Here is a 26,750-nt window from a genome sequence, read left to right as displayed (position 1 = left end):
GTGTGGGAAGTGTGGGAAGGGATTCAGCTGCAGCTCCAACCTCGTCATCCACCAGCGCATCCACACTGGGGAAAGGCCCTACGAGTGTCCCCAGTGTGGGAGGGGGTTTCACACCAGCTCCAATCTCGTCCTCCATGAGCGGATCCACACTGAGGAGAGGCCCTTCCACTGCTCCGACTGCGGGAAGGGCTTCAAGCGCACCTCCCACCTCATCACCCACCGGCGCATCCACACCGGGGAGAGGCCCTACGAGTGTCCCCAGTGTGGGAAGAGCTTCACCCAGAGCTCTCACTTGACCAGGCACCAATGGACGCACTGGTGAGGAAAGCCCTGTGAGTGCCCCAACTGCAGGAGGAGCTTTGTGCACCACTCCAGCTTCATTCCCCATTAAAAAACCCACATTCGGAAGATCCCTGGTGATCCCTGTTCCCCTTGATCCATGCTGGGAAGACACCTGTACCTTCTCCTGCCCCTGCCAATGACCTGATGTGGGATTGGAGAACATGAGGGTCTGGCCATGGCCCTGTCACTACATTCACTCCCACCTCAGGTCATTACCGGGGCAGGAAAGGGACTCTCTCTCTGTCTTTACCTGAGGAGAAGGGTGTCCTTTCCATGCAGGAGGAAACACGTGGCCAGGAAGATACAATTGATGGTGATGTAGTTTTCCCTGTAACTGGTTTTTCTTATCCCTTCTGTTGTTAATATTTTTTCTGTTTCTCTTTGTTCCTTATCTTGTTGCTGTTCCCAGTAAATTGTTCTTATCCCAGCCTGAGATCTTTCCCTTTTTTCCTTCAATGGAAGGTGGGAGGGCAATGAGTGCCTGCGGGGTTTGAGCGGGAGCAGGAAATTGAGAAATGCCATTCCTGAACCCCGGCCTGTGGAAACCGAGCATCCCAGCTTGTGCCAGCCCTGGTGGCCATGGCAGCAGCCTTGGGAGCGGGTCCCTGGCTGGGGCTGAGGGAACCTCTTCACTCTGGTGCCCAGGGACAGGAGTGGAGGGAGCAGCAGCAGCTGAGTCGGGGCAGGCTTAGGTTGGATCTCAGGAAAAGGTTTTTGCCCAGAGGCTGCTGGGGCACTGCCCAGGCTCCCCAGGGAAGGGTCACAGCTCCAGGGCTCTCTGAGCTCCAGCAGCGTTTGGACAGCGCTGCCAGGCCCAGGCTGGCAGTGTTGGGGTGTCCTGTGCAGGGCCAGCAGTTGGACTCGAGGATCCTGATGGGTCCCTCCCAGCTCAGCCAATTCTGTGGTTCTGGGATCCATGACCCTGGGGATGGGAGCGCCAATGGTTGCCATGGCAACGGGCTCCAGGCCTGAGCTGGTGTCCATGGCAACCACCCCTGGCATGGGGTCTCCATGGAGCTGCCCAGGGACTGACCATAGCAACAGGGGCTGGGGATGGTTGCCATGGGAACTGACCATAGCAACAGGGGCTGGGGATGGTTGCCATGGAAACTGAGCATAGCAACAGGGGCTGGGGATGGTTGCCATGGAAACTGACCATAGCAACAGGGTTTCCTGGGGATGGTTGCCATGGAAACTGAACATAGCACCAGGGGCTGGGCATGTTTACCTGCTAAGGATGAGATTTGTTCACAGGCCCTCAGAGGGGTTCCATGGGGACTTTCCAAGAGTCTCCAGGCTGTTCAAGAGCTGGAATGTCACACACAGAGCCAGGGGCTCCATGGAGCCCTCCCAAGGGTTTCTGGGCATGGCAAAGAGCCGTGTGGTCAGAGGCAGTCACAGCCATTCCATGGTGACATCCCAGGGCACCTTGGGCTGCAAAGGCACCGATCTGTCACAGGCACTCACGGGGGCTCCACAGTGACATCCCAGGAGTCCCCAGGCTGCCAAAGAGCCGGGATATCCCAGACACTCACAGGGCTTCCTGTCATGGCCAGAGTGGGAGCTTCAGGCAAAGTTTATTAGAGAAGTTCCTGTTGGGTCACGAGGTGCAGAAAGGAGTCCCAACAACCCCCTCAGATCCACAAATACCCCCAGGGACCTCCAGGCTTTCTAATCTCTTTCTGTGAGAAGAGCCTTGGAGCAGCTTGTTCGAATCCCAGTCCCAGACTTTTCAACAGTGTGTGTGTAAAGAATTATAAAGGTGGAATTAAACCTTTATAGAATTTGTCCCAATGGGTTAAGGATGGAAAACCAGGTCTATTGCTATAAATATATATTATCTATTATGGAATTGATTAGACAAAATTATCTTAATAAGAAATATTTACACCAAGGCATAAGAGCTACAAAATTTTTATTATTATATATGATTATGATATGATTATGATATATGATATATGATATATGATATATGATATATGATATAATATGATATGATGATATGATATGATATGATATGATATGATATTATATTATATTATATTATATTATATTTATATTATATTTATATTATGCACTACAAAGTGATTTCAAAGCAATTGTATTAAAGAAAAAACAGTAATTAAGCAGAGATTGATGTCACTCCCTCAGAGCAATGACTGTGGGTAAATCTCTTTGGTTCAACCTGGAGCAGTGACCTTGAGGGGTGTCCCCAATGCAGGGAGGAATCTCCACATTCCCCAAGAAGGGAAAGGTCAGGAGACGCTGCTGTTAAAATCTGGGATGGGGCTTTTCTAGTCTGAAGTGCTGCCCTGCCGGTCAGATGTGCCCCGGCTGGGCCAGCTCAGCAGCTCTGCAGAAGCTCTCACTGGTGTCCCTTGGTTGCTCCTTTCTAGGGGGATTTTTCCAGCTCTGCCACAGCTTCAGCTCCCTCTGAGGATGTTGAACTTTGGGATGGAGGAGTCAGGCTGGTTTCAGCATTATTCACCCCAAAAGCAGCGTGACCCCTCTCCTTCATTTCCCACTGGGGCTTTGCAAACAGGGCCTGGCTGGAGTGGTTTGAGCCCATTGCAGGCAGAGCCTCCTGCTCCAGCAGGAACTGCCTTTCCTGTGCCAGGAGCAGGGCAGATCCCGCTGCAGGAACAGCCCCAGGCCAGCCCCAGCACAGGGAAGGCCTCGGGCACAAGGGCAGAGTGCCATGCTGGGAGCTGTGCCAGGGACAGCCCGAGGCACCAAAGGCACCTTGGCAGCAGCAGCTGCTTGCAGGGCATGGCCAGAAGCCTCCCTTAGCACCCAGCCTGGTGGCCAGCGCTGCAGGGTTACTGCAGGGTTACTGGTTAGAAATGACACAGGTTCATCAGGAGGCTGATTGGCATAACGTGCCGTATATTTGGAACTGCTCTTTTTTATAAGCTGTTCCGATCCAGGGAGATTTGATTGGTCACTTTGTTAGTATGTTTCACCTGATCAGCTAATTAACAAGTTGCCCTTCTGATAAACAATCTTTGAGAAAAACAAGAAAACAGAGAGTAGGAAAACAACATCTGCAGGTTGTTTATAATAATAAGCTATCTGTGCTTATCTTCAAGTCCCTGAAGTCTCACAGGCTGATTCTGTGAAAACTTACCCAGTTTTCTTGCTCTCTGACTAGGCTGTCACAACCACACTGCAGAGCTGCTGCTTCAGGGCTCATTTCTGGCTGGGCTCTGCCCCAGCCCACAGAGTGCGACCTCAGCCCTGCCTCTGCCTCGGCCCTTGTGCCTGAGCCCTGCAGAGCCCAAAGGTCACTGGTGCCAGCCTGGCTTTGCCAGCCCCTGGGGCAGGGACAGGAAAGGCAGAGAAGGGGCTGGATTTGGCTCTTGGATGTGGGCTCCAGCAGAGACAATGAGGAGTCAAGGGAGTGGATGGAGTCCACCGAGCAGCCCCTTCTCCCCATGCAATCCTGGAATGGTTTGGATGGGAAGGGCTCTGCAGTGCTCATCTCATCCAAACCCCGCCATGAGCAGGGACATCTTTCACCAGATCAGGTTGTTCAGAGCCCTGTCCCTGCTGGACTGGAATGTTTCCAGGCATGGAGCATTGACCACCTCCCTGGCAACCAGCCTTAGTGTATCACCAACCCCATCATCAAAAATTTCTTCCTTATCTCTTCTTATCTGAATGTCCCTCTTTAGTTTAAAATCATCAGGCTTTGTCCTGGTGTGACAGGCCCTACTAAAACCTTTGTCCACTGTTGTATTTCCAATGGGCTGGGTTTCCATGGCAAGTGCCAGGACAGGTGACCCAGGTGTCACACCCAGTGAGGGCTGCCATGGGAACAGAGCCCAGCACTGCCCCTTTCTGTCTGCCTGACCTGGCCTTTGGCCCTGACTCTGCCCTTTGCTGCTGGTTCCACGGTGCCTAACCAGCCAGCGTGGCACAGGGCAGGTGGCCATGGCACAAGCCCCCAGCAAGGGATCCCCTCTGGCTCTGGGTTGTGACACCAGCCCTGAGCAAGGGGCCCAGGGCAGGTGTTCATGGCAAACAACCATCACAGTGGCTCCAGGCCTTGGCTGCCATGGCACCAAACCAAGGAACGGGTCCCTGTGGCCGCTGCCGTGGCACCTGGCGGCACCAAGGAGTGTCACTGCAATTGTACCTGGAACAGCCCTGGCACCGCTTTGTCCTGAGGGCTGCCATGGCAGCCGAGGGCAGCAGCAGCTCTGCAGGCAAGTGGCCATGGAACCTGGCTGCAGAAATGGCTCCTTGGGCTGGTTTCCCAGGAAACCTGAACTGATGAGCACTGCCATGGCACCCAAAGCCAGCAGTGGGGTCAGTGCAGTGACCATGGCAACAGCCCCTTGCAATGGCCCAGTGCAGGTTGGGATGATGATCCCCCCTCACAGCTGGCCCAGGGCAGGCCTGGAAGTGTCTTGGTGGCACCTTGGGCTTGGCACACAGCTGAGGACATTGTCTGTTTTCAGTGGGGAAACTCAGGAGTTTTAGATTGCTCTGGAAATGAAAGAAGGGAAATCCCTCTTTCCTTGAGTGTAGCCAGCTCTCTGAGTAAAGCAGGTCCCAGGTGAGTGAGGACAGACAGGATGGGGGTGGGGAATATGGAGCAGGGCTGTCCACACTGGGTCAGACCTCAAGGCACAGCTTCTCTGACCAGGCCAGATCTCCTTAAGAGACTCCCTGGGTCAGTATCAATCACTGAATGATGCAAACACCTCTTCTCGAAAGAGAACAGGAATAAAAGACATCCTTTAAAATAGGAATATATATTTCCTAGAAACCCTTTGAAACATTTCTCTGTAACTGCAGCAGCAAACCTTCCTGATAAACTGCCCCAGAGCATAGGGAAATCAAGGCAGAGCCATGGTTTGTCAGGACTTCCTTGATCCCAATGAGCCCCGTGGTGCATTTGGAGCTGAGCCCTGGAACCTCAGGGCCTGAGAGGAGATTGCACAAACCTTTCCAGGAGGCAAAGTCAGAGGAAAGACCCAAAGTGTCTCAAAGCATGAATGGGTCCCACTGAGGTCCATCCCCAGCACAGGCTCCTCATGGACTACTTGGAGGAGAGAATTGGAGGCCAGGATGGCACAAAAAACTCCCAGAGACTCAAAATGGCACAAAAACCTCTCAGTGTGGAAAGGAAAATCCAAAGTACCTGAAAAAAAGTTGAGTATCTCAAGGCATTAATGAGCCACATTGAGTGTCTGTACAAAGCTCTCAAGGGACTCATTAAAGCAAATAACTGGGGCCATGATTTCACAAACCTCTCACAGAGTTTGGATCAAAAGGGAAACACCAAATACCTTAAAAGAACTGAAGTACCTTGAAGCATTAAGGAGCCCACTGAGTGTTGTTACTGACAAAGCCTCGCCAGGGAGTAATTAAAGCAGTTAATTGGAGGCCATGATTGCACAAAGCGCTCAGAGACTCCAAGGAAAAAACAAAATCCAAAGTCCTTCCAAAAACCTGCAGTCCCTGGGAGCATGAAGGAGCCCCCAGAGCCATTCCTGACCAAGGCTCCCCAGGGACTCCTTCCAGCAGATCCTTGAGGCCACTGGGATGTGGGCTAGGGGGGGATGCTGAGGGCAGGACCAGGGGGTGACAGTGCCCAGCCTGGCTGGGGCTGTGCCAGGAGGCCCCAGGGCCTCAGGACAAGGTGTCTCCTCACAGCCCTTGGTGGCACAGACCCTGCTGTGCCCCAGGGCACCAAGACTTGGCTTCTCTTTGTCCCCTCCTGGCATCAGTGCCTCCAGTTCTCTGCTCTGCCTGGGGCCTGGGGACACTTTCTGAGTCGTGTCCCTCAGTGGGACCCATTAAAAGTACAAGAAACTTTGGAGTTGGATTGTGATTTGGAGTTCTGGAGAGGTTTCTGCAGCTCCCTCTCAGGGCCTGATGTTCAGGGCCTGAGCACAAAGCCCCAGAGGGCCATTAAAGTCCTTGTGCTGTGTCTGTGCTGCTGAGCTGGGCCGGGCTCCTGGCACAGAGAGTGATCCTGGTAACCAAGCAGAGCTTCAAAAGCACATTTCTCTTGCTGAGCAGCTCTTCTGCCAGCCCAGCAGGGCTCAGGCACTGCCTGCAGCCAGCCCGGGCACAGCACAGAGGCACAGAGAGCTTCAATCAGTCAGGGCTGGGAAGGGGCTGAGAAGTGCCTGGGGCAGAATCACTGCCAGCCCTTGGCACAGGAACCTCTGGCTGCAGGACAATGCAGCTGCAGCTCCTGGAGAGATCTCCTAAAGCTGGAACATGCCAATGCCCACAGACCCTGTGAGTGCATTCTCTGCTCATCTCCTGTGCAGAGCAGCCAGGGGTGCCCAGGGCTGTCCTGCAGAGCAGGGTCCTGCAGCCCAGGGCGCTGTGCTGGGCCAGGGACTCTGCTGCCTGCCAGGGACAGCTCTCAGCCGGCCCTGGAGCTGCTCCCAGCGCTGGCCAGGAGCTGTGGGGGGAAGGAGCCACCCTGAACAGGGCAGGTGCTGCTGCTGAGAGGGGCTGGCTGGGGCAGGGCTGCTCCCAGCTCCAGACCAGCCTGGGCACAGCTCTGGAGGACACTTCCCAAAGAAGGTAAGCCTGGGATTGCTGTAAAGATCAGGAGCTTTCCTGAGAGTGTTTTCAATTTCCTTCTTGGAGCAGGATGGGAAATTTGGGATCATGACAAAAAGATATTTGATTTTTATACATTTTTCATATAGCCATAACTCTGTGAATTACTATTCTATTGTTATACAAATATAATCCTTACTTTACTTATGAAACTCTTAATTACCTCTGTTAAATTATTATTATGTGCTTATATAATGGTAGTTCTTAATTGACTCTAATATGTTTCCTACCTATCTCTTAGATTGTACAACAATAAGCTGACTATCTTAATACATTCCTGAAATACTGCATGGTCTTATTATGAGGAAGAGGACCTACAAGAAGAATATTTTGGTTTTTGACAACATTGTGAGTAGTCGTAACTAAAGTGGGGCAAAGAAGCCCTTGGATCTACTCCAATGGGTTGAGCCAGGGTGTGTAACTGTGGCAACTGAATCTCCTATTGGATATTCCTGTTAAATATCCTAATTAATCAACCTTAGTAAATTGTTGAAATCAAGGGCCAGGTGTCCCCCATCCCCACTGGGACACCTGGGAGCTTCCAGCAAAGGTCTGGTTTTTACATTACTTTTCGAACAATGCAGCAAGGTGTTTTATTCTCTTTTGATTATAGAAAACAGGGGGTTGAGAGAAGCAGAACAGGAATTGTAATCCCAGAATCACAGAACATTCTGAGTTGAAAGGGACACATGGGATCATCAAAGAAATGTTTAAATGTCCAGGCCCAGGGAGATGCTCAGGGAAGCAGAGGGGGCTGAGCAGAGCAGTGCTGGGGCAGGAGGGCTCTGTTGGTGTGTGGGAGGTGCCGGGCACAGCTGGGCACGGGAACACTGTCCTGAGTGCCCAGCTGTCTCTGCCCTGCCCTCTCAGGCACAGCCCCACAACATCTTCTCTTGTTTCTGCACTCCCCTGATATTGTCACTGTTATCTGGGGCTCTCAGAGAGTCTCTGCATTTTCAGCAGCTGAGTCAGGCACTTCCTTTGGCATTCCTTCAAGGCAGGGGTGTCCATGGGAATTGGGTGTCCAAGCTTCCCTGGGACCTGTGGGGCTGTGGGCAAAGCAGTCCATGGGAAAGGGGAATGAGCTGAGCCCCTCCCTGAGATCCCCTCATGGGCACAGCCGGGGATCTCCTTGCTGTGCCCTTTCCAGCTCTGAGCTGCCCTCCTGGGTGCAGATCTGTGCCAGAGCCTCTGGGAGTTCCCTGAATGTCCCACGGGGAAGTGCAGAGATGCCACAGCTGAGGAAATGCTGCTGGGTTGGCCAAGGGAGCCGTGAGTGTCCTTGGCACAAGGGGGTGCGGAGACCTTGCCCAGAGACCTTTGGAGAGGGTGAGATACTCAGGGATCCCTCTGCTCTTGGCAGGGTCTGGTTTATCCCAGGGTGATCTGGGAGTGTGATTGTGCTCTGATTGCAGCCAAATATTTTCCCAGAGCAGAAAGAAGGATGGGTGAGTCTCAGCAAAACAGTCTACAGGAAATGGCCCAGGTTTGGCTCCAAGCAGCCCCTCCTGACTTGTCCCTGTCCTTTCTCCATGAACAGGTGTCCATGTGCAGCCACAGCAAATGTCCAACAGCAGCTCCATCAGCCACTTCCTCCTGCTGGCACTGGCAGACACGCGGCAGCTGCAGCTCCTGCACTTCTGCCTCTTCCTGGGCATCTCCCTGGCTGCCCTCCTGGGCAACGGCCTCATCATCAGCGCCGTAGCCTCCGGCCACCACCTGCACACGCCCATGTTCTTCTTCCTGCTCAACCTGGCCCTCAGCGACCTGGGCTCCATCTGCACCACTGTCCCCAAAGCCATGCACAATTCCCTCTGGGACACCAGAACCATCTCCTACTCAGGATGTGCTGCACAGATTTTTCTGGTTTTCTTCTTTCTTGGAGCAGAGTATTTCCTGCTGACCATCATGTGCTACGACCGCTACGTGTCCATCTGCAAACCCCTGCACTACGGGACCCTCCTGGGCAGCAGAGCTTGTGCCCACATGGCAGCAGCTGCCTGGGCCAGTGCCTTTCTCTATTCACTGCTGCACACAGCCAATACATTTTCCCTGCCCCTGTGCCATGGCAATGCTCTGGGCCAGTTTTTCTGTGAAATCCCCCAAATCCTCAAGCTCTCCTGCTCCAATTCCTACCTCAGGGAACTTGGGCTCATTGCTGTTAGTGCCTGTTTCCTATTTGGTTGTTTTGTGTTCATTGTTTTCTCCTATGTGCAGATCTTCAGAGCTGTGCTGAGGATCCCTTCTAAGCAAGGACGGCACAAAGCCTTTTCCACCTGCCTCCCTCACCTGGCTGTGGTCTCCCTGTTTATCAGCACTGGCTCAGTTTCCCACATGAAGCTGCCCTCCATCTCCTCCCCATCCCTGGATCTGGCCCTGTCAGTTCTGTACTCGGTGGTGCCTCCAACCCTGAACCCCCTCATCTACAGCCTGAGGAACCAGGAGCTCAAGGCTGCAGTGTGGACACTGATGACTGGATGCTTTCAGAAACATTAAAATGCTGGCCAATTTATAACAAATCACTTGTAATAAATGTCATCTTTGATACTTCTTGTTGGTTTCATTTTGGAGGTTATTTTTCTTTGTTTTACTTTTTTAATCTTGCCCAAAACGAAAAGCCATTACTTTTGCCATTTCTCATTTTGTTTTTCTCCACCTTCCCTGTGACCACAGACTGTGTCACTGATGGGCTGCACTCTTGCTGGCTTTAAAGGAACTCAAGGATGTCCCAGCACAGTTTTTCTGCAGAGATGCCCTTTTGTTGCCTTCTCTGGAGCTGCAGCAGCAATGTCTGTGTGCAGAGCTGGGGCAGATCAGTGCTGGCACAGCAGCTGTGCCCAGCAGCAGCAGCACTTGGTGCTGCCAGTGCTGCTCCCGTGGCCCTGCCCCGCTGCCCTGGTGGCCCTGGTGTTGCTGCAGGGCCTGAGTGCTCTCGGGGCCAGGCACAGTCCTGGGGGTGGCAGTGCTGGGGCTGCAGCAGGGACAGGCCATGGGCACTGCTGGGGCAGTGCTGACGCTTCAGGCCAGGGCCTGGGGGCTCCAGGCTCCTTGCCCAGGCTCTCTCAAGAACACGGCCAGGCCAATGCTCAGCACAGAAAACCCCCGTGAGCAGCCCCAGGCTGGCCGTGGGCAGGCTGGGGGCAAACAGCACGGCTGGTGCTCTGCAAGGGAACTGGGGGAGACGGGAAGGAGAAGCAGAGCAGGGGCTGATCCATCCCCAGTGCACTGCACAGCCCAGGGCAGCGTCCCAGAGCGTCCTCATGGAGCTGTCAACAACATCCCCCCTCTGCAGCCCTGGCCTCTCCCCAGCTAACAGAGGTGCTGCATCCTTGCAGGCACAGACACGGCAGCATTGGCTCAGCAGCCCCTGTTTGCATTGCACACAGCAGGTGGGAGCACCCCCAGGCTGGTGCTGTGGGGACATGAACCTGAGGCAGCACAAATGCCATCAGCCCTTGGGGCCAGAAAGGGCTGGGGGATGCCAGGGAAACAACTCAGCTTTGTCCTGGCCTCTGCAGTCAGCCAGAAAGTTTGTTCCCATCAGCTGGGAGTTTCCTGTCCCAGTGAGATGGTGCTGCTCAGAGCCAGGGCTGCCTGGCAGCCACCCCCAAACTGCCCTGAGCATTTCCTTGGCTTCACCTTTGCTTTCTTTACTCTTTCTGATACAAATTTCTTCCTCTTGCCCACCCCTGTTCCCTCCCCTGCACACAACCCATCCCTGTTTGCCCTTTCCTCTCTGGCCCCACTCCCCATTGCAGTTCCTGACTTGGCACCATGGGAACATCCCTTGGGGAGCAGGATCCTCCCACAAGTGCTGCAGGAATTGTCTGCAGGCTCCTGCAGTGCCTGGTGCTGCTCCCTTGCCAGAGGCACCCCAGGCCAGGGGGGCACATCTGGGCTGCTGTGTCTGGCTGTGGGGCTCCCTGTTCTGGGCAGTGAGGAGGAGCTGCAGAGGCTCTGCAGGACTGACAGGATGGGCTTTGGGGCTGTGAGAAGAAGCTGAAGGACCTGGGCTGCTGGAGCTTCTGAAGAGGAGGCCCAGGGCTCCTCCTGCAACTGCTCCAAGGGTGGTTTCAGGGAACCCCAGAATCAGCAAGGCTGGAAAATACCTTTGAGATCATCGAGTCCAACCTGTGCCCTCACACTGCCTTATCTCCCCTGAGCCTCCTCTTCTCCAGGATAAACAACCCCAGCTCCCTCAGCCATTCCTCACAGGACTTGTGCTCCAGACCCCTCACCAGCCTTGTTGCCCTTCTCTCGACATGCTCCATCCCCTCCATGTCCTTCCTAAATTGGGGGCCCAGGACTAGACACAGCACTCGAGGTGCTGCCCAACCAGTGCTATGCACAGGGGAAGAATCACTGCCCTGCTCCTGCTGGCACACCATTCCTGATCCAGGCCAGGAGCCATTGGCCTTCTTGGCCCCCTGGGCACTCTGCTGGCTCATGTCCAGCCTGCTGTCCATCAGACCCTGTAGGTCCCTTTCTGCCTGGCTGCTGTCCAGCCACTCTGTCCCCAGCCTGTAGCACTGCAGGGGTTGTTGTGGCCAAAGTGCAGGACCCGGCACTGGGACTTGTTAAACCTCACCTTGTTGGATTTGGGCCCTGGATCCAGCCTGTCCAGGGCCCTGTGCAGAGCCCTCCTACCCTCCAGCAGATCAACACTCCCCGACAACTTGGTGTCACCAGGGTTCCATGAAGCCCCAGAGTGTCCCAATGGTGTCCATGATTCCATGAGGCCTCCCAATGTCACAATGTCCCTTTGGTTCCATGGGACCCCTTGTTGTCACAAAGTCCCTTGGATCCTTGGGCCCTGCAGTGTCACAATAATCACTGTGGTCCCCCAAGGCCCTGCAGTGTCACAGTGGATCCTTGGTTCCATGAGGTCTGGCAGGGCAGCAATGTGCTCCTTGCTCCCACAGTGTCATAATGGCCTCTTGGTCCCAAGGCCACCATGGTGTCCAACATGTTTCTTTCATTCCAGGAGTCCCTGAGGCGCAGCACTGGTCCCTCGGTTCCATGGGGCCCTGCAGTGTCACAATGCCCCCATCATGACACGAGGTCCTGCACTGTCACAAAGCTCTGCATGATTCCACAATGCCCTGCAGGATCACAGTGGCCTCTGGGGTTCCATGAGGCCTCAGAGTGCTCCATTGAATTCCTTGGTGCTGCAGTGTCACAATGGAGCCCTGGTGACACAAGATCCTGCAGTGTCACCAGGGACCCTGGGTTCCATGGGGCACCAGAGTGTCACAATTGTTCCCTCAGTTCCCAGAGTCCTTGCAATGGAGCAATGGCCCCTTGGTTCCATTGTCCCCAGGCTCTCCCAAGGTTCTCTCTGGTTCTGCAGTGCACAATGGCCCCGTGGTCCCCCAAGGCCCTGCAGGGTCATGGTGGCCTCTGTGGTCCCACCAGGACCCAGACTGTCACAATGCACTCCTTGCTTCCATTCAGCCCCACAGTGTCACAGTGTCCCTGTGGCTCTGTGGTGCCATGTCGTACACATGTCACCATGGTCCTCTCAGTGCCACCAGGCCCCGCAGTGTCACAATGGCCCCTTGCTTCCCCAGGGCCCTGCAGTGTCACAATCACCAGAGAATCAACCAGTCTGGAAAAGGCCTTGGAGAGCATCAAGTCCAACCTGGGACCCAACACCACCTTGTCACCCATACCATGGCACTGAGTGCCACATCCAGTCTTTGCTTAAACACCTCCAGGGATTGTGACTCACCCACCTCCCTGGGCAGCCCATTCCAATGCCCAATCCCCCTTTGTGTGAAGAATATTTCCTGATATCCAGCCGACATATCCCCTAGTGAAGCTGAAGGCTGTGTCCTCTTGTCCTGTCTCTGTTCCCTGGGAAAAGAGCCTGACCCCAAACTGGCTGCACCCTCCTGTCAGGGAGTTGTAGAGAGTGATGAGGTCTCACTTGAGACTCCTCTTCTCCAGGATAAACAACTCCAGCTCCCTCAGCCACTCTGCATAGGACTTGTGTTCCAGACTCCTCACCAGCCATGTTGCCCTTCTCTGGACACGCTCCAGCCCCTCCATATCCTTCCTAAACTGGGAGCCCAGAACTGGACACAGCACTCAAGGTGCTGCCCAATCAGTGCCCAGCACAGGGGAAGAATCACTGCCCTGCTCCTGCTGGCCACACCATTCCTGATCCATAGGAGTACCAGGGGTTAGATGAGGGAAATGGTGGGGAAGGAGTGGGGACAAAGTGTGATTGATTGCCAGCCACGAAGCGTCTTGATTCTCATATATTTTAAGACTGTATTAGAAGGTGCTGGGGACCAATATCAATTGGACATTGCTGATATCAATTGATAAACAGGAAAAGAAAACCTAACAGGACAAAACAATTCTCTCTGCATTGTTTTCAATATTGTATATTCACTTTAAATAAACTTTAGAAATCTGTCTAATTCACCACAGAGGAATTGAAGACTTGAATTATTCACAGAGTTTTTTCTTGTTCGGTTGTTTTGAACAAATATTTATAGGCCTTTCTCATGGAATTCATGAACTGAAGAGCTTAAGAAAGAAAAGGCCTCTGGAGTAGGAAAATTCATCAGCAGCCTCCAAGTGGCTGAGGATCAATCTCCATCAGAGCAGCAATGAGCAGAAATGGGCACAGCTTTGTGGCTGCCCCAGCTCTGGGATGGGCCCTGGGCCTGGAGCAGGAGCAGCTCTGGAGGGCCCCAGGGCCGGGGCTCTTGTGCTGGCCTGGGCAGATGGGATGGCAGGAGGGGCTGCAGAGCTCTCAGCACCTCAGGCAGAGGGGAGCAGGGCAGCCAGGGAGCTCCTTTGGCCTTGGCCAAGCCCCTTCCCCCATGGTGGGGCTGAGTCCTGGCTGAGCTGCAGCTGCTGCTGTGCCCTTGGCAGGGGCTGAGGCCGTGGGGCAGTGCCCAGAGCAGCCTGGGCTGAGCAGAGCTGTGGGGCCAGAGCCGGCTGGGCTGTGCTGGGGAGAGGCCCTTGGTGCTGCCCAGAGCTCAGGGCAGCTGGCAGAGCTGGCAGGGAGCTGGGCTGGGCTGGGAGAGCCTGGCACAGGAACCATCAGTGTCCATCTCAGCCTGGCTGAGCGGGCAGGGGCAGGACTCAGCCCAGGCCTTGTGGGGCAGGGCCAGCGCCTGGGCAGGCATTGAAAACAGGCAAGAGCCCGAGAGAGGAGGCTGCTCTGTGCCCTTGGGGCACGGACAGAGCAGGGAGGGGCCCAGGACATTTGTCAGCGCCAGCCTCTGTCTGTGCCAGCCCTGGGCAGCCCTGGCTGCTGAGCCCAGCTCTGCCCTGGGCTGAGTTTGGCTGTGGCCCAGCTCCATCCTCCTGCGGGGCTCAGGGCCTGTTCCCGGCCATGGCCAGCCCTGGCCGCCTCTCTGCTGGCCCCGAGGCCGGCAGAGCCCGGGCAGGGCTGTCTGTGCAGCCCCACAGGTGCCACGGGCTCGGCAGGAGCTGGCAGAGGCTGCCCAGCAGGGAGGCCATGGGGTACAGAGCCCCAAGGCTGCCCAGGGCCCCACGGCACAGGGGCCGTTCCCAGCCGCAATGCTCCTGTCCTGGGCTGGGCTGCACAGGGGCTGTGGCACCATGGCTGGGCCAGCACAGGGCCACCGAGGGGCCACGCAGCCGCTGCCGGGGCTGGCAGCAAGGCCGGGCACAGACAAGGAATTGCTGAGCATGGCCTGCGCTGGCCAGGGCTGCCTGTGCCCAAGGCAGAGCTCAGCTGCCCTTGGGGCTGCAGGAACACTCAGGAGCCCAAAGAGCCTCCATGGCTGTGCTGGAGACCAAGGCTGGAGCAGGGAAATGCAGGGCTGCTGTGCCATGGGGAGGGCATGGAATTCCAGCACACACCTCAGCTCTCTGATGGTCCCGGCACCGTGCTGGGCCCTGTTCCAGACTGGAGCAGAGCAGATGTTGATGGCACAGGAGCACTGCGGGGCTGGCAGGGACCTGCAGCTTGCAAGGTGCTCTGCTCTCCCTCAGCTCCTCTCGGAGAGATCCAATCCCAGCTCGGCACCTCAGGGCACAAGTGTCACTGCCTGTTCATGGGCACACAGCTGATGTCTGTATGGAAAGGGGCACAGATGTTAGTACTTGTACATTTCATAGTATACATGGTTATTTATTTTTTTTTTTATCTGGGTCACTTGAGAATGGTTAAGAAATGGCAAAGTTTTCCCACCAGGAACAGGAATTTCCTGTAAGTGTACAGATTGCATGAGGAGAAATACTGATCTTGTCTTCTATTTTCATCACCAATATTCAATTTATTATATCACCTCCCTCTTCCTTCAGGATTTTCCAGTATCCTGTTGAAATTGACATGTCTAAGGACATCTCTTCACTAGACCAACTGGATCTATGTCCTTCCTGGTGCTCCCAGATTTCCTCATCTAGGTGCTCTCTGGTCATTCAAGTGCCTCTCAATTCACAGGCTTCATGCTATGAGTTCAGGGAGTTGTTCACTCTTTCAGAAGTTCAAATAAATATCATATTACTCAACATCGTAATTGTATTTTTATCCATCACAAAATTACTTTTTGGTATGTCTTTGTCTAAAACTATCCCTGTACAGAAATCCCTTGGGGATGGGAGACATGTCAGCTGCTGCTGGGACATCACAGAGAGCTGAGGGAATAGCTGTGATGGTTATTAAACTGTTCCAATGTTCAACTTGTGTTTTCTGCCAAAAAAACCTTTCTGTGCCTCTGAGTGTCACCATCCCTGAGCCCAAAGGACACAAACCTGATGAGTTGTGGTTCCCACTGCAGGGGCACTTGGACCTTGGCTCTGCACAGGAGAGCTCTTCATCCACTTTCCCTCTTTTCCTCCCTCTGGGCATGGAGGGAGCTCCTCACTTCAGCCTGTGACTCGTATGTGTGCAAAGAGCAAATCTGGGCAGAATCGGGACAGGGAGGGTTTGGGGGGACCTTGGGATCTGTGCTGGGCACAGAAGGTGTTTTCCATTGTTCTGAGACTGTCTGCTGTGCAAAGTGGATTTAATATCCAGCAGAGGAATGACTTTTGCATTTGATGGAGCTGTGCCTTCCCTTGGCTTTGTTGGCTGGCAATAAATGAACATCCCTCTGTGTCTCGGGCAGCTCTTTCTCCAAGGAAAGCAGGTGGGAGTTGGAGCCCAGGAGCTGAAAGCTGCAGGTGCAGCCTGGGCTGGAGGGAGCTCAGATTTGCACAAGGCTGCTCTGAGTGCCAGGGCTGGAATGGGGGAAATGGTGGGGTAGGGGTAGGGACAGTGTCTGATGGATTGTCAGCCACAAAGGGTCTTGATTTTCATATCTATTCAAACTGCATGGGAAGGTACTTGGATTCAGTGTCAGTTGGAGATGGCAACTATCATTGTATTAACAGAAAAAAAAAACTAAACAGGACCTGAAAAATCTCTTATCATGGTCTTTTTAAATATAGTATATTCACTTTGAATTGGCTTCTGAAATCTGTCTAATCAACCAGAAAATATTTGAAAACTTACATTATTCCCAGAGGCTTGGCTTGTTAAAGTGTTCTGAATGTTAATGAGCCCTGGGCCACTGAATTCCTGAACTGAAGAGCTGAAGGCTGAAGAAGCCTCTGGAGCAGTAAAATTCAGCAGCAGCCTCCAAGTTGCTGAGGATGTCAGCAGCCCCCACTGAGGCCATCCCTGCCCAGAGGCCCTGGGGGAATGGGCAGACAAGGAGAGCGTCCCTGGGGCTGGGGCAACAGAACTCAGAGGCACCAGCGGCTCCAGCTGGGACATGGAGTGTGGGATGGGGCTGTTAAAGCCCTGCCTGGGCTGTGCCAAGCAGGACACACAAGCCCTGACCCCCATCCACTAAAAAACTCTCTCAAGGATACATTTAAAAGGAATTAAAATTGGTGTGTCCTCTGAGTTGGATGCACTGGAGAAATACCAACAAGAGATTCTCAGGAGCTCAGAACAAACACCAAAGCAGCCTTTACTGGCAACTTTAGGAAATCAGAGAAACTTTGGTAAAAGGTTTAAAATTATATTCAGTGAACAAAAAATAGTTTGCAATGCATTAACTTGGCCCATTGAACTTCACAAACGCTAAGCCTGTTCAATTTTAAGTTAATCAACATCTGCATGAGGACTGAAATAGAACAATGTAGACAGAGAAAGACAAAAAAGATACAGAGAAGCACACACACAGCTACCAATTCCTGGATTCCAGTGGTGTTCAGATGGAAATTCCAAGAGGAGGTAGGGTCAGGATGTGTGCTTGCCTTGTGGTCAGCCTTAAATACCCCTTGGTCTTCCTGGGCCTCTCCCCAGGTGGGACTTGGGGTCATTTGGTCACTCAGGTGCTGGGCTGGGGCTCCAGAGGTGGCTGTGGAGCATTGCCTGTGCTGTGCCAGGGACTGGCAGACACTGCTGGGCTGGGATAGAGGCTCTGGGGGGATTGGGGTTCCAGGGCAGGGCAGTGCTGGGGTTCCAGGGCAGGGCAAGGCTGGACCTGCCCCTTCCTCCCACACACGTGAAATGTTTCCAGCCAGCAATCTCCTCCAGTCTGTCACAACAGTCAACATTGGTGGTGAAATCCCAATATGGACATTGACACCTGCAGGAGAAGGACAGTTCTTTTCTATAGGAAGGAAAGCCCCGAGCCCCAGTGAGAAGAGACCCTGCAGGCGCCAAGCTGTCAGGCAGCCCCTGGAGGTCAAACCAGCCAGACCTGTTCCATGTTCCCTTGGTTCTTTGGGACCCCACAGTGTCCCAGTGGTCTCCGTGGTTCCCCAGGCCCCACAATGACACGGGACTCCTCTGTTCCATGAGGCTGCAATGTCACAATGGACCTTTGGACCCTGGGGGTTTGCAGTGTCACAATGGTCTCCTTTGGCTCCACAGGGTCACAATGGAACACTGATGACACGAGGCCCTGCAGTGTCACAATGGACCTTTGGTTCCCTGCAGCCCTGCAGTGCCACAAAGGCCTCTTGGTTTCACGAGGCCCCACAGTGTCACAATGGTCCTCTTGGTTATGTGGGGACCCCCGGGGTCACAATGGTCTCACTGGTGCTGTGAGGCCTCACAGTATCACAATGCTTTGCTTATTCCGTGGGGCCTTATAGTATCCCAATGGTCTCCATGATTCCATGGTGCCCCACAGTGTCACAATGGCCCCTTGGTTCCATGAAGCTGTGAAGTCTCTTAATGGTGTCTCCATGATTCCATGAGGTCTTGCAATGTCACAATGGACCTTTGGCTTCCTGGGGTCTCACCATGTCACAACGGTCCCTTGGTCCCATGACACCCCAAAGTGTCATAAGGGTCTCCATGGTTCCATGAGGCCCCTCAGTGTCGCAATGGTCCCTGGGTCTCACAGGTGCCACAGTGTCACCATGGTCCCTTGGTTCCATGGTTCCTGTGCTGGTGCATTCCCCCCTCCCCTTCTTAGGCCTCTCTGCCAGATGAGAAATGCTCGCTGGCCTCGGCCTTGGCCAGCAGCCCCTGGGCTCAGCTCCTCTGGAGCTCAGCACAAACACGCTCTGCTCCAGGCACTGCTGCTGCCCAGCCAGCTCCTGGCTGCTTTAGGAGCAGCCCTGGGAGCTGTTTGTGTTCCCTCAGTGGCACAACATCCCTGTTCTCACCCTGCCAAAGAAAGCTGCTGGTGTCAAGTGCGGCCAGGATGAAACATGGCTGGGACTGCAGCCCCTCTCTTGGGGCCCTACAAACAGCGCTCCAAAAGGAGCCCTTGGAGCTCTCCTGGGCCAGCGACTCCCTCTGAGTGGGGCCTCTCCGAGCCGGGAACTCTCCCGTTTGCTGTACTCAGGGATCCCCAACAACGAGGGAGCCTGGGCCGATCCCCCCACTCCTCCAGGCTCAACACTTCCCCGCTGGGGAGATGCCAAAGCATCCCCAGGGAGCATTTCCCTTTGCTCAGGGGAATTTCTCACAGGTGCCTTGCACTGACTCTCTGTGTCTGTGAGCACACAGGAGTGCCTGTGCTGGGGAAATGTGGCAGAAATGCTGCTCCCTGAGGGGTCTGAGTGCCTTGCACAACTGAGCCTGTTAGGCCTGTAGTTAAGGCTAAAGCATGAGGTCAAAGCTAAGTTAAACGCTGCTAAGAGTTGCTCTTTTGCTAAGTTCATATGTTTAATATAAGTTATATGTTAAGTTAAATATTGTTAAATGTTATTCCTGTTTTAAATTGCATAGATATAGGTTATAAGTTAGGTTAAATACTGTTAAGCTCTGTTCTTTTGCTAAATTGTTAAGTTTAATGTAGAAATTAAGGTAAAGGTATAAGGTAATTCCTATTAGGTTTTAGGTCTGTTAAGGTTTTGGGCCATATTCCTTTTATCCTTGCCCTCATTTTTTTTGTGTCACACACACAGGAACAGCTCTCAATTCATTTCTGGTTTGATTGCCTGGATTTTGTTTGGTTTTGTTGTTGCTTTGTTTCCTTGCTGTGCCTGAAGTGCCCAGTCAGGAGTAGAGTGACTCTTGCCAAGGAACTTTGTGCTGCTGTCACTTTAATATTAAATCTGGTTTTTGCTGGGGATTTTTTCAGCGCTCTCAAACCCTCATTGGTCACAGGGTGAAGGAGCCCTGGCCCAGGCTCTGGCCCTGGGGGACACGGGGACACTGCCGGGGGGTCCCTGTCCCCCTGTCCCACCCCCCATGGCTCCTGCCCCCGTCCCCGTGTCAGGCTCTGGGGTTGATCTTGTGGAACATCCTCTGGGGGAGGCTGCGGCACCAGGGGCAGGAGGACTTGGGGGGACAGGGGACCCCACTGTGCATGAGCAGTGTTGGACTTCTCTGGGGGAACTGGGAGGGGGCTAGGGCAGAGTGACCTCCCCAGTGACCTCACACAGCCTCTCAGATGTCACATAGCCATCTCTGTGATGTCACACAGCCCAGTCTGTAATGTCATACAGGCCCTGTGATGCTGGGCAGTTCCGGCGCCATCCCAGCAGTGGCCTCTCCCTCCTGCCCCGTCCCTCAGCCAGTGCCACCCTTGGGGCTCTGGGCTATGGCTTCTTCTCCCTGGGCATCCCCTGCTGCCCGCCCAGGTTTTCCCGAGGAGCTGCTGCCCCTGAGCCAGGGGCTCTGCTCTGCTGCCCTGGGTACCCCGGGGCTCCCAAAACACCCCACGGCCAGGCCGGGCCCAGAGTGTCACAATGTCCCCTTGGATCCATCAGGCCCCGCAGTGTCACAATGCTCCCTGCGCTCTCTGAGGCCCCACATCACCCAGCCCAGGCCATTGCTGTGGTTCCAGTCCCTCCCAGTATGATCCCAGTGATTCCCAGTCTCTCTCAGTATATCCCACTTGATCCCAGCATGCTCCCAGTCACACCCACTTCCTCCCAGTTGCTTCCAGCATAATTCCAGTTGCCCAGAACCACTTCTAGCCACCCTCAGTGCAGCACCAGTTGCTCCCAGGATATCCCAGTTGCACCGACCATGGTCCAAACTGCCCTCAGAATGTTCCTGGTCACTCCCAGTATGATCCCAGTCCCCCTCGGTGTTGTTCCAGTTCTACCCAGTATGTTCCCAGTTGCACCTAGTCACCCCTAGTACAGTCCCGCTCACTGCCAGTATGACCTCAGTGGCCCCCATTACAGACACAGTCACTCGCAGTTGCCCTCACTTGCCCCCAAAATGGTCCCAGCTGTTCCCAGTGTTGTCCCCTCCAGTATGGTGCCAGGCACTTCCAGTATATTCCAATTGCCCCCAGCATGCTCGATCCCAGTCACCCCAGAGTCCCCAGTATGGTTCCAGTTGCCCCCAGGATGGCCTCACTCATTCCCAGTATATCCCAGTTACCTCCAGCAGGCTCCCAAACCCCCTCCCAGCACCACAAATGGCCCCAAGAGCCACAACAGCCTTTCTCAGTCCAACCAGGAGTCCCTAAAACCCCTCCCAGCCCTCCATGGAGCTGAGTGGGAAAGGTTGGTGGACAGGAACATCCCCAGCAAGGGTCAGCTAGGACACTTCAGCAGCAATTTGGGCATTTTGTGGGGAACACTTGGACTGGGCAGACGCAGGCCAGGGACTGGGACAGACAGCCGGAATTCCTGGAGAACAGATGAGGTCAGATGGACCCGTTCTGCTGGAACAACTACAAGAGCATGGCCATGTCCCTTGGCTTGGATGGTCCCAGAAGAACCAAATCCTCCCCTTAACCTCAAATTCACATTCAAATCCCAGTAAAATGATTCAGCTTTAGATCTCTTTTATTGATTTCTTTATTTTTACCCCAATTCTAGGTGTTCTGATGGGATAAACAAGGAGATTATTCAGGTGGGAAAAGATCTCCATGATCATCCATTATTGCTTGATGCCACCAGAAGAAAAAGTGACACAGCAGGTAAGAATTTCTTGGGCTTTAAAGTCAAAGAAACAGCTTTTCCCAATTAATTTTCAATGTTGATCAGAGTCCCGATGGATTTTCCTGGTCTGTGTTCATCCAGGTGTCTATGGGCATCCAGGAGGATTTGAAGACCACTTTCCAGGTGTCTTCTCATCAGAGATCACAAGGAATGTGGGTCACCAGGGCTCCGACCAACATGGGTCTACTAAAGGGGGATGGAGTGGGAGCAGCGCACGAAGCTCTTCCTGAAGTGGGGGCACTCACAGGGCTTCCCTTACCTGTGCCTAAGTTGGTGTTGAGTCAAGTGAAAGCTCCTGGAGAAGCTCTTCCCACACAGGGGACACTCATAGGGCCTCTGCCTGGTGTGGATGTGCTGGTGCCTGACAAGGTGGGAGTTTTGCTTGAAGCCCCTCCTGCAGTCGGGGCAGCGGAAGGGCCTCTCCCCGTTGTGAATCCGCTGGTGCTTGCAGAGATCAGAGCTCCACCTAAACCTCTTCTGACACTCGGGACACTCATAGGGCCTCTCCCCAGTGTGGATGCGTTGGTGGATGATGAGTTCTGAGCTCCAGCCAAAGCCCTTCCCACACTCCCCACACTTGTAGGGCCATTCCCCGGTGTGGATCATCTGGTGGCGGATCAGGTGGGATTTCCGCCTGAAGCTCTTCCCACACTCCGAGCACTTGTAGGGCTTCTCCCCATCATGAAGCTGCTCATGGACCACCAGCTCTGAGCTCTGGCTGAAGCTCTGCCCACCTTCCTGACACTGGGTGTGTCTTTCCTCCTCAGATGACCTTGGGCTGGTTTTGCAGCCCCTCCTCCTGCGGGATCTCTGGGGCTTTTCCTCCCCGTTGGGTTCCTGTGCTGTGGAGCCAGTCAAAATGGCCTCTTCCATGAGGTTCTGATGCGGGGATTTGTCCTTCCTGGTCTCCATCTGCAGCTCCTGCTCTGGGGGAGGAAGGACAAGGAGAGGATGGGATTTGCCAGAGGGAAGGGCAGGGAGATCCCCCCAGTGCATCCCCGGCAGGAGGACACCGGTAGCGGGGCTGTCCTGCAGCTGGGGGCCAGGCTGGGCTGGGAGATGGAGCAGGAGAGAGGGGGAAAGGGGCACTGACTTCCTCCTCACCTGCCTGGGCATCCCAGGGCATCTTCCTCTTCCTCGCAGCCTCCTCCTCCATCTGGAAGATATTTGGAGATGGGAAATCCTGTTTTGAAAGGAAAACAAGGGATGAGCACAGTGAGTTTTGTACTGGTTTCAAAGCAAACCTGGGAGAGAGTCTAAGCCAGAAGGACAATTTAATAGGAAAATTAAGATCAAAGCTATGATTCAGAAAGACTGGTTTAAACTCACAGAGTCAGGATATAACCTGACACCCTGATAATCAGGGTGGTGGTAGCAGGCTGATGAAATGGTGGCTGCAGTCCGGCTGGAGTGATGAACGTGATTCTGTCAAAGCGGTGATCCTGTAGAAGGGTCTGGTCTTCCTCTGAAGGTCCAGTGGTGCTTATGGAGCTCTTGTCCTCTGGGAATCCAGTAGGCAAGGTGATCGTGGTGTTGCAAGGGTGAGATTATATCCAGGCAGGAATGCTTGGTTCCTCCCCCTGGGCGGAGCATCCCACAATGGGATAATGTAATTTTATCAGTCCTGCAGTGACACTCAATGGCCCATTAACAGAAGATGGCCCCTGGAGGGCGTTATCAGGGCTGAGCCATGGAAGAGATAAAGAACACTGCCCCACCTGTTGATAACAGTTTTTGGAGATGGGGACTGAAAACACTTTTGGTTACATCTGACATTGTAACCTGAAACAGTGAGGCAATCCCTGCTCAGGGTGGGGGGTGAACACCACCCCCCTTACCCAAACTGGCTCAGGTGTAAAACCCCCACCCTGGGAAGGCCACGCACACAGGGGACAATGTCACACTTGCCCTGCCCCAGGGGAGATCTCTGTTCCTGTCAGTCCCTTGCTCTCTCCCCTTTTCTCTTTCTTTCCATCTCTCTCTCTACCTCACATTTACTGTCAATAAAATCCACTTTGGATTTGGTCTCCTTAGCAGCTTAATTGTGGCAGAGGCATCTCTCCAACAATTTTGTTAACCAGATTGTGACATTATTTTTGCACAGTGAGTTCAGGGCACTGTTGTCTGACCCCAAGCGTGTTTGACAGCAGCGTGGTTCCCTCCTCTGAGAAGGTTTTGCCTCTTTCTGGAGGATCTCTTGGAAACTTGGATGCAGCTTCCTCTGAGCAACTTATGGAAGAACTTATGAGGAAAATGGCTGTTGTAGGTGGCCAGTTTAAAGATAATATTTTCTTGTCCTTCCCTGCAAAGTTTGTTAAAATCACTGGAAGAAAGGGATAAAATCATACCAGCAAGACTGACAAGTCCTACAAGAAGCCGAGCTCTAACTAAATTCCTGAATAACTCCTGAATTCACAGGTTTGGAGGTTTTGTCCAAATATGAGAATCAATATCTTTTTCCTCCCTGTCAGCTTTGTCATAGCTACACAGCGCAGTCCCTTCCTTTTAATAATCTGTATTGAGCCAAATTTTCACTTTTCTTTTATTTGAACCTGCCAGCAGCTGAGCTGGAGCTGCATGGGAACTGATGAAACTTGGAATTACCACAGAATCGCTTCTATTCTTGGTTTATTAATGTTTGGGATTTGTTTGCATTTCCATCACAAGTGACTTGTGGGAAAATGAAATATTCATCAAAGTACTTTATGCAGAGTTATGTTTGATTTCTGCAAGTTTATTTTGTCTGGTTCCCAGGGGATATTCAAGGGGTCTCTGTCCCCTCACCCTGGGGGATGCTCAGGGGGTCTCCATCCCTCTGACCTTAGGGAAAGTTTGTGCAGGGCTGGGGACCAGGGGCTCTGTGTCCCTCTCACCGCTGAGGGTGCTCGGGGCTGGGGGGGCTCTCCGACCTTCTCATCCTTGGGGAGGCCGGGGCGTCTCTGTCCCTCTCAGCCCTGGTGTGACCCCACCCAAACATCATTGGGGTCAGAGGGACAGAGACACCCCCAAACCCCCAGAAGGGCTGAGCCTGGGATTTGGTTTGGGGCTGAGGATTTAGGAAAGGGCTGGAATTGGGTCTGGGGTTGGAGTTGGGGCTGAGATTTGGATTAGAGCTGGGATTGGGGTTAAGGCAAAACATGGGATTGGCTTTAGGGCTGAGGCTGGGATTGGGTCTGGGCCTAGATAAATTTGGCACTGGGCTGAGATTAAATACGGAACTCTGAGTGTGTCTAACCGTGGAGTGAGATTGAGACCAGGATCAGGGTCAGGGTTGGGACTGAGCACACACAGAGTGGGACAGGGGGGATGTCACTGCAGGATGTCCCTGGCATTGTCCCAGCCCTCCTCAGGCACCTCCAAACATGGGGGGCAGCTGGGTGCTCCAAGATCAAGGTGCTCCCATGCAGCCCCCCAATACCAGGTGAACATTCCCTGAGGGCTGCCCTGAATGTGATCCTTGGGGCTCTGGGATCAGCCCTCACATTCCTGTGGGAGCAGCTGCAAACATGATGAGAGATTTTTCCCCTCCTCTTTCTTGTGGAAGGGTGAAGCCCAGCTGTCCTTTTCTGCTGCTGCCTCCTTCTCTCCTCAGCTGAGGATGTCAAACTCCCCAGGAGTAGGAAAATCCCCATTCCCTGTTTCCTGTGGCTGCAGCCTGGAGCATCCGCTCAGAATGAAGAACTTTCTGACAGCCCTGCTGAATGACACCAGGAGGAGGTTGGTGAAAAAGTGAGGAAATTGTGTTTTGATTGGAAATACAAGATACAAAATTATTTCTTTTCATCCTATTCATTTTCAGTCCATGGCATTTCTGTTTTCAGAGTGCTACCTTCTCAGCTGATTGTGTTTGTGTCCTCCTTTCTCTCCTGCCTTCCTTCACCTGCTCTGTTTCTCTCTCAGTGTCTCCCTTGACCCAGGGCAGCTCTTACAAAAGACCCTGCCCTGATTTCATTCCCAATCCATGAGCTACAACAACCATGGGTGAAGTTATGAAGGCTGGCAGTGAAATGTCACTGTAGGATCTTGCTCCACTTGTCTTTTGGGTCCTTGTTAAGAGCTTTGCCTTCAAGGGCAGGAACATCTTTTCCTGGCTGGGAACTGGAATTCCAGCCCCTGGGAGTGTGTGACATGGATCCCATAGGGGCATTCCTGAGGCTCTCAGGGTGCTGCTCCTGCTGTGCCTCCCAAGGAGCTGTGCAGGGCAGGGGACAAGGTGCAGCAGCTGTGTGAGCTCCCAAAGCACACAGCAAAGGTGGATTTGCTGGGCATTTTCTGACACATTCACAGCTGGAAGCAGAGGGAAGAAGGAAAGGGAAGCGAGTCCCTGACAGAATCCCGGATCTATTGGGGTAGGAAGGGACCCTGCCCGCAGGTCCCAATCCCGTGAGGGAGTGTCAAGATCCGTTTGGAGGAGCAGGGTGTCATGATATTTCATTTACTAATCCCCAAAGTGCAAAAAGGCAAACAGCAGGGGACCATCACTTTAATCACAACAAATGCACCTTTATTATAGAGTGCCAACAGCAAATGCAATGGAGGGGACAGAAAGGAAATAAAGGATAGAAAGAAAAGGAGGGGAAAGGGGATTATAGGTTCCAAGGCAGACAAAATCCTCTCTGGTCCAGACAATGACAATCTATTTTCTTGTGTCAGGGAGAATCTCAAAATCTTGGTAATCTCAGGGGTCTTTCATGGTCCTCTGTCTAAGTGGGGGAAACAGGCAAAAGAAAATGAAAGTCTATTGAAGTCATTGAGGGGGAACAGGTAGAATGAAGAATAAGTCCATTGAAGCCACCGAGGAGGAACAGGTCATGTTTTCAGCTGTGAAAGAGAGACATTGTCTTCTTAGTCCATCAACCACACCTGGGAAACATCTCACATTGATCAGGCCAGCCCTCCTCCCTGTGGTGGTGGTCTCAGTCTCAGTCCTTGGGAGGGGCTTCGATCTCTGTCTGTCACAGTGGTCACGAGAGAGATGAGGGGTCTTCCATGAGAGATCACCAGAGTTACCCCAAAGTTCATTTGGCCAAGAGGTGGGAAAATCCGTGGGTTCAGCAGGTATCATGAAGCCGGTGTGAGCATGTAGAACAAGCCACTCCTTGCCAGGTCCTTGCCAGGCCCTGCTCGAAGCAGTGGTCTGTGGTGGTACAGCAAATACACCTGCAAAAATAACCTCTCCAAGCCGGAACTCCAATCAGGGTCTCCATGATCTCAGTCTCTGCCATTGCGGCAAACATGAGGCAAAAATGAGGGGAAGTTGGGACCGTCTCTTACACAGGGTGCTGATGTCCTTTGAAGGGGAACGATCCCCACATGCGTCCAGCGCTGCAATAAACATACCATCTCTGCAACTCCTTACAGGATTTGTGGGGATTGATTTTCTATCTGCGTTTCAGCAGCAGAGCTAGCAGACTAAACAGCACATTTTACCTATGTTAGCAAGCTGCTAATACTTCAAAACAGCACATTTC

At 53.4% G+C, this 26,750-nt stretch overlaps 2 protein-coding genes across 2 annotated transcripts in view; one reads left to right on the top strand and one right to left on the bottom strand.

The window, feature by feature from the left end:
• The window catches only part of LOC110484679 (uncharacterized), a 351,442-nt gene extending 324,938 nt beyond the window's left edge, over window positions 1–26,504 (bottom strand). The window contains 2 exon segments of the mRNA XM_077790604.1: window positions 21,620–21,966; window positions 26,463–26,504. Of these exon segments, the coding sequence (XP_077646730.1) occupies window positions 21,620–21,966; window positions 26,463–26,504 (389 nt within the window).
• Window positions 8,497–9,429, top strand: LOC144248428 (olfactory receptor 14A16-like). The gene has a single exon (XM_077790597.1). The coding sequence runs from the start codon at window positions 8,497–8,499 to the stop codon at window positions 9,427–9,429; it is 933 nt and encodes a 310-aa protein (XP_077646723.1).
• Window positions 26,505–26,750: the final 246 nt, after the last annotated feature.

This window comes from Lonchura striata, unplaced genomic scaffold, assembly GCF_046129695.1.
Source record: "Lonchura striata isolate bLonStr1 unplaced genomic scaffold, bLonStr1.mat Scaffold_123, whole genome shotgun sequence".
In the NCBI taxonomy this organism is placed as follows: Eukaryota; Metazoa; Chordata; class Aves; order Passeriformes; family Estrildidae; genus Lonchura; species Lonchura striata.
Note: the sequence above shows the minus strand (reverse complement) of the source record. Positions and strands in the feature narration are given on the sequence as shown.

Coding starts and splice junctions, on each gene's coding strand:
- LOC144248428 (XM_077790597.1), top strand. CDS start 8,497: ATGTCCAACAGCAGCTCCATCAGCCACTTCCTCCTGCTGGCACTGGCA.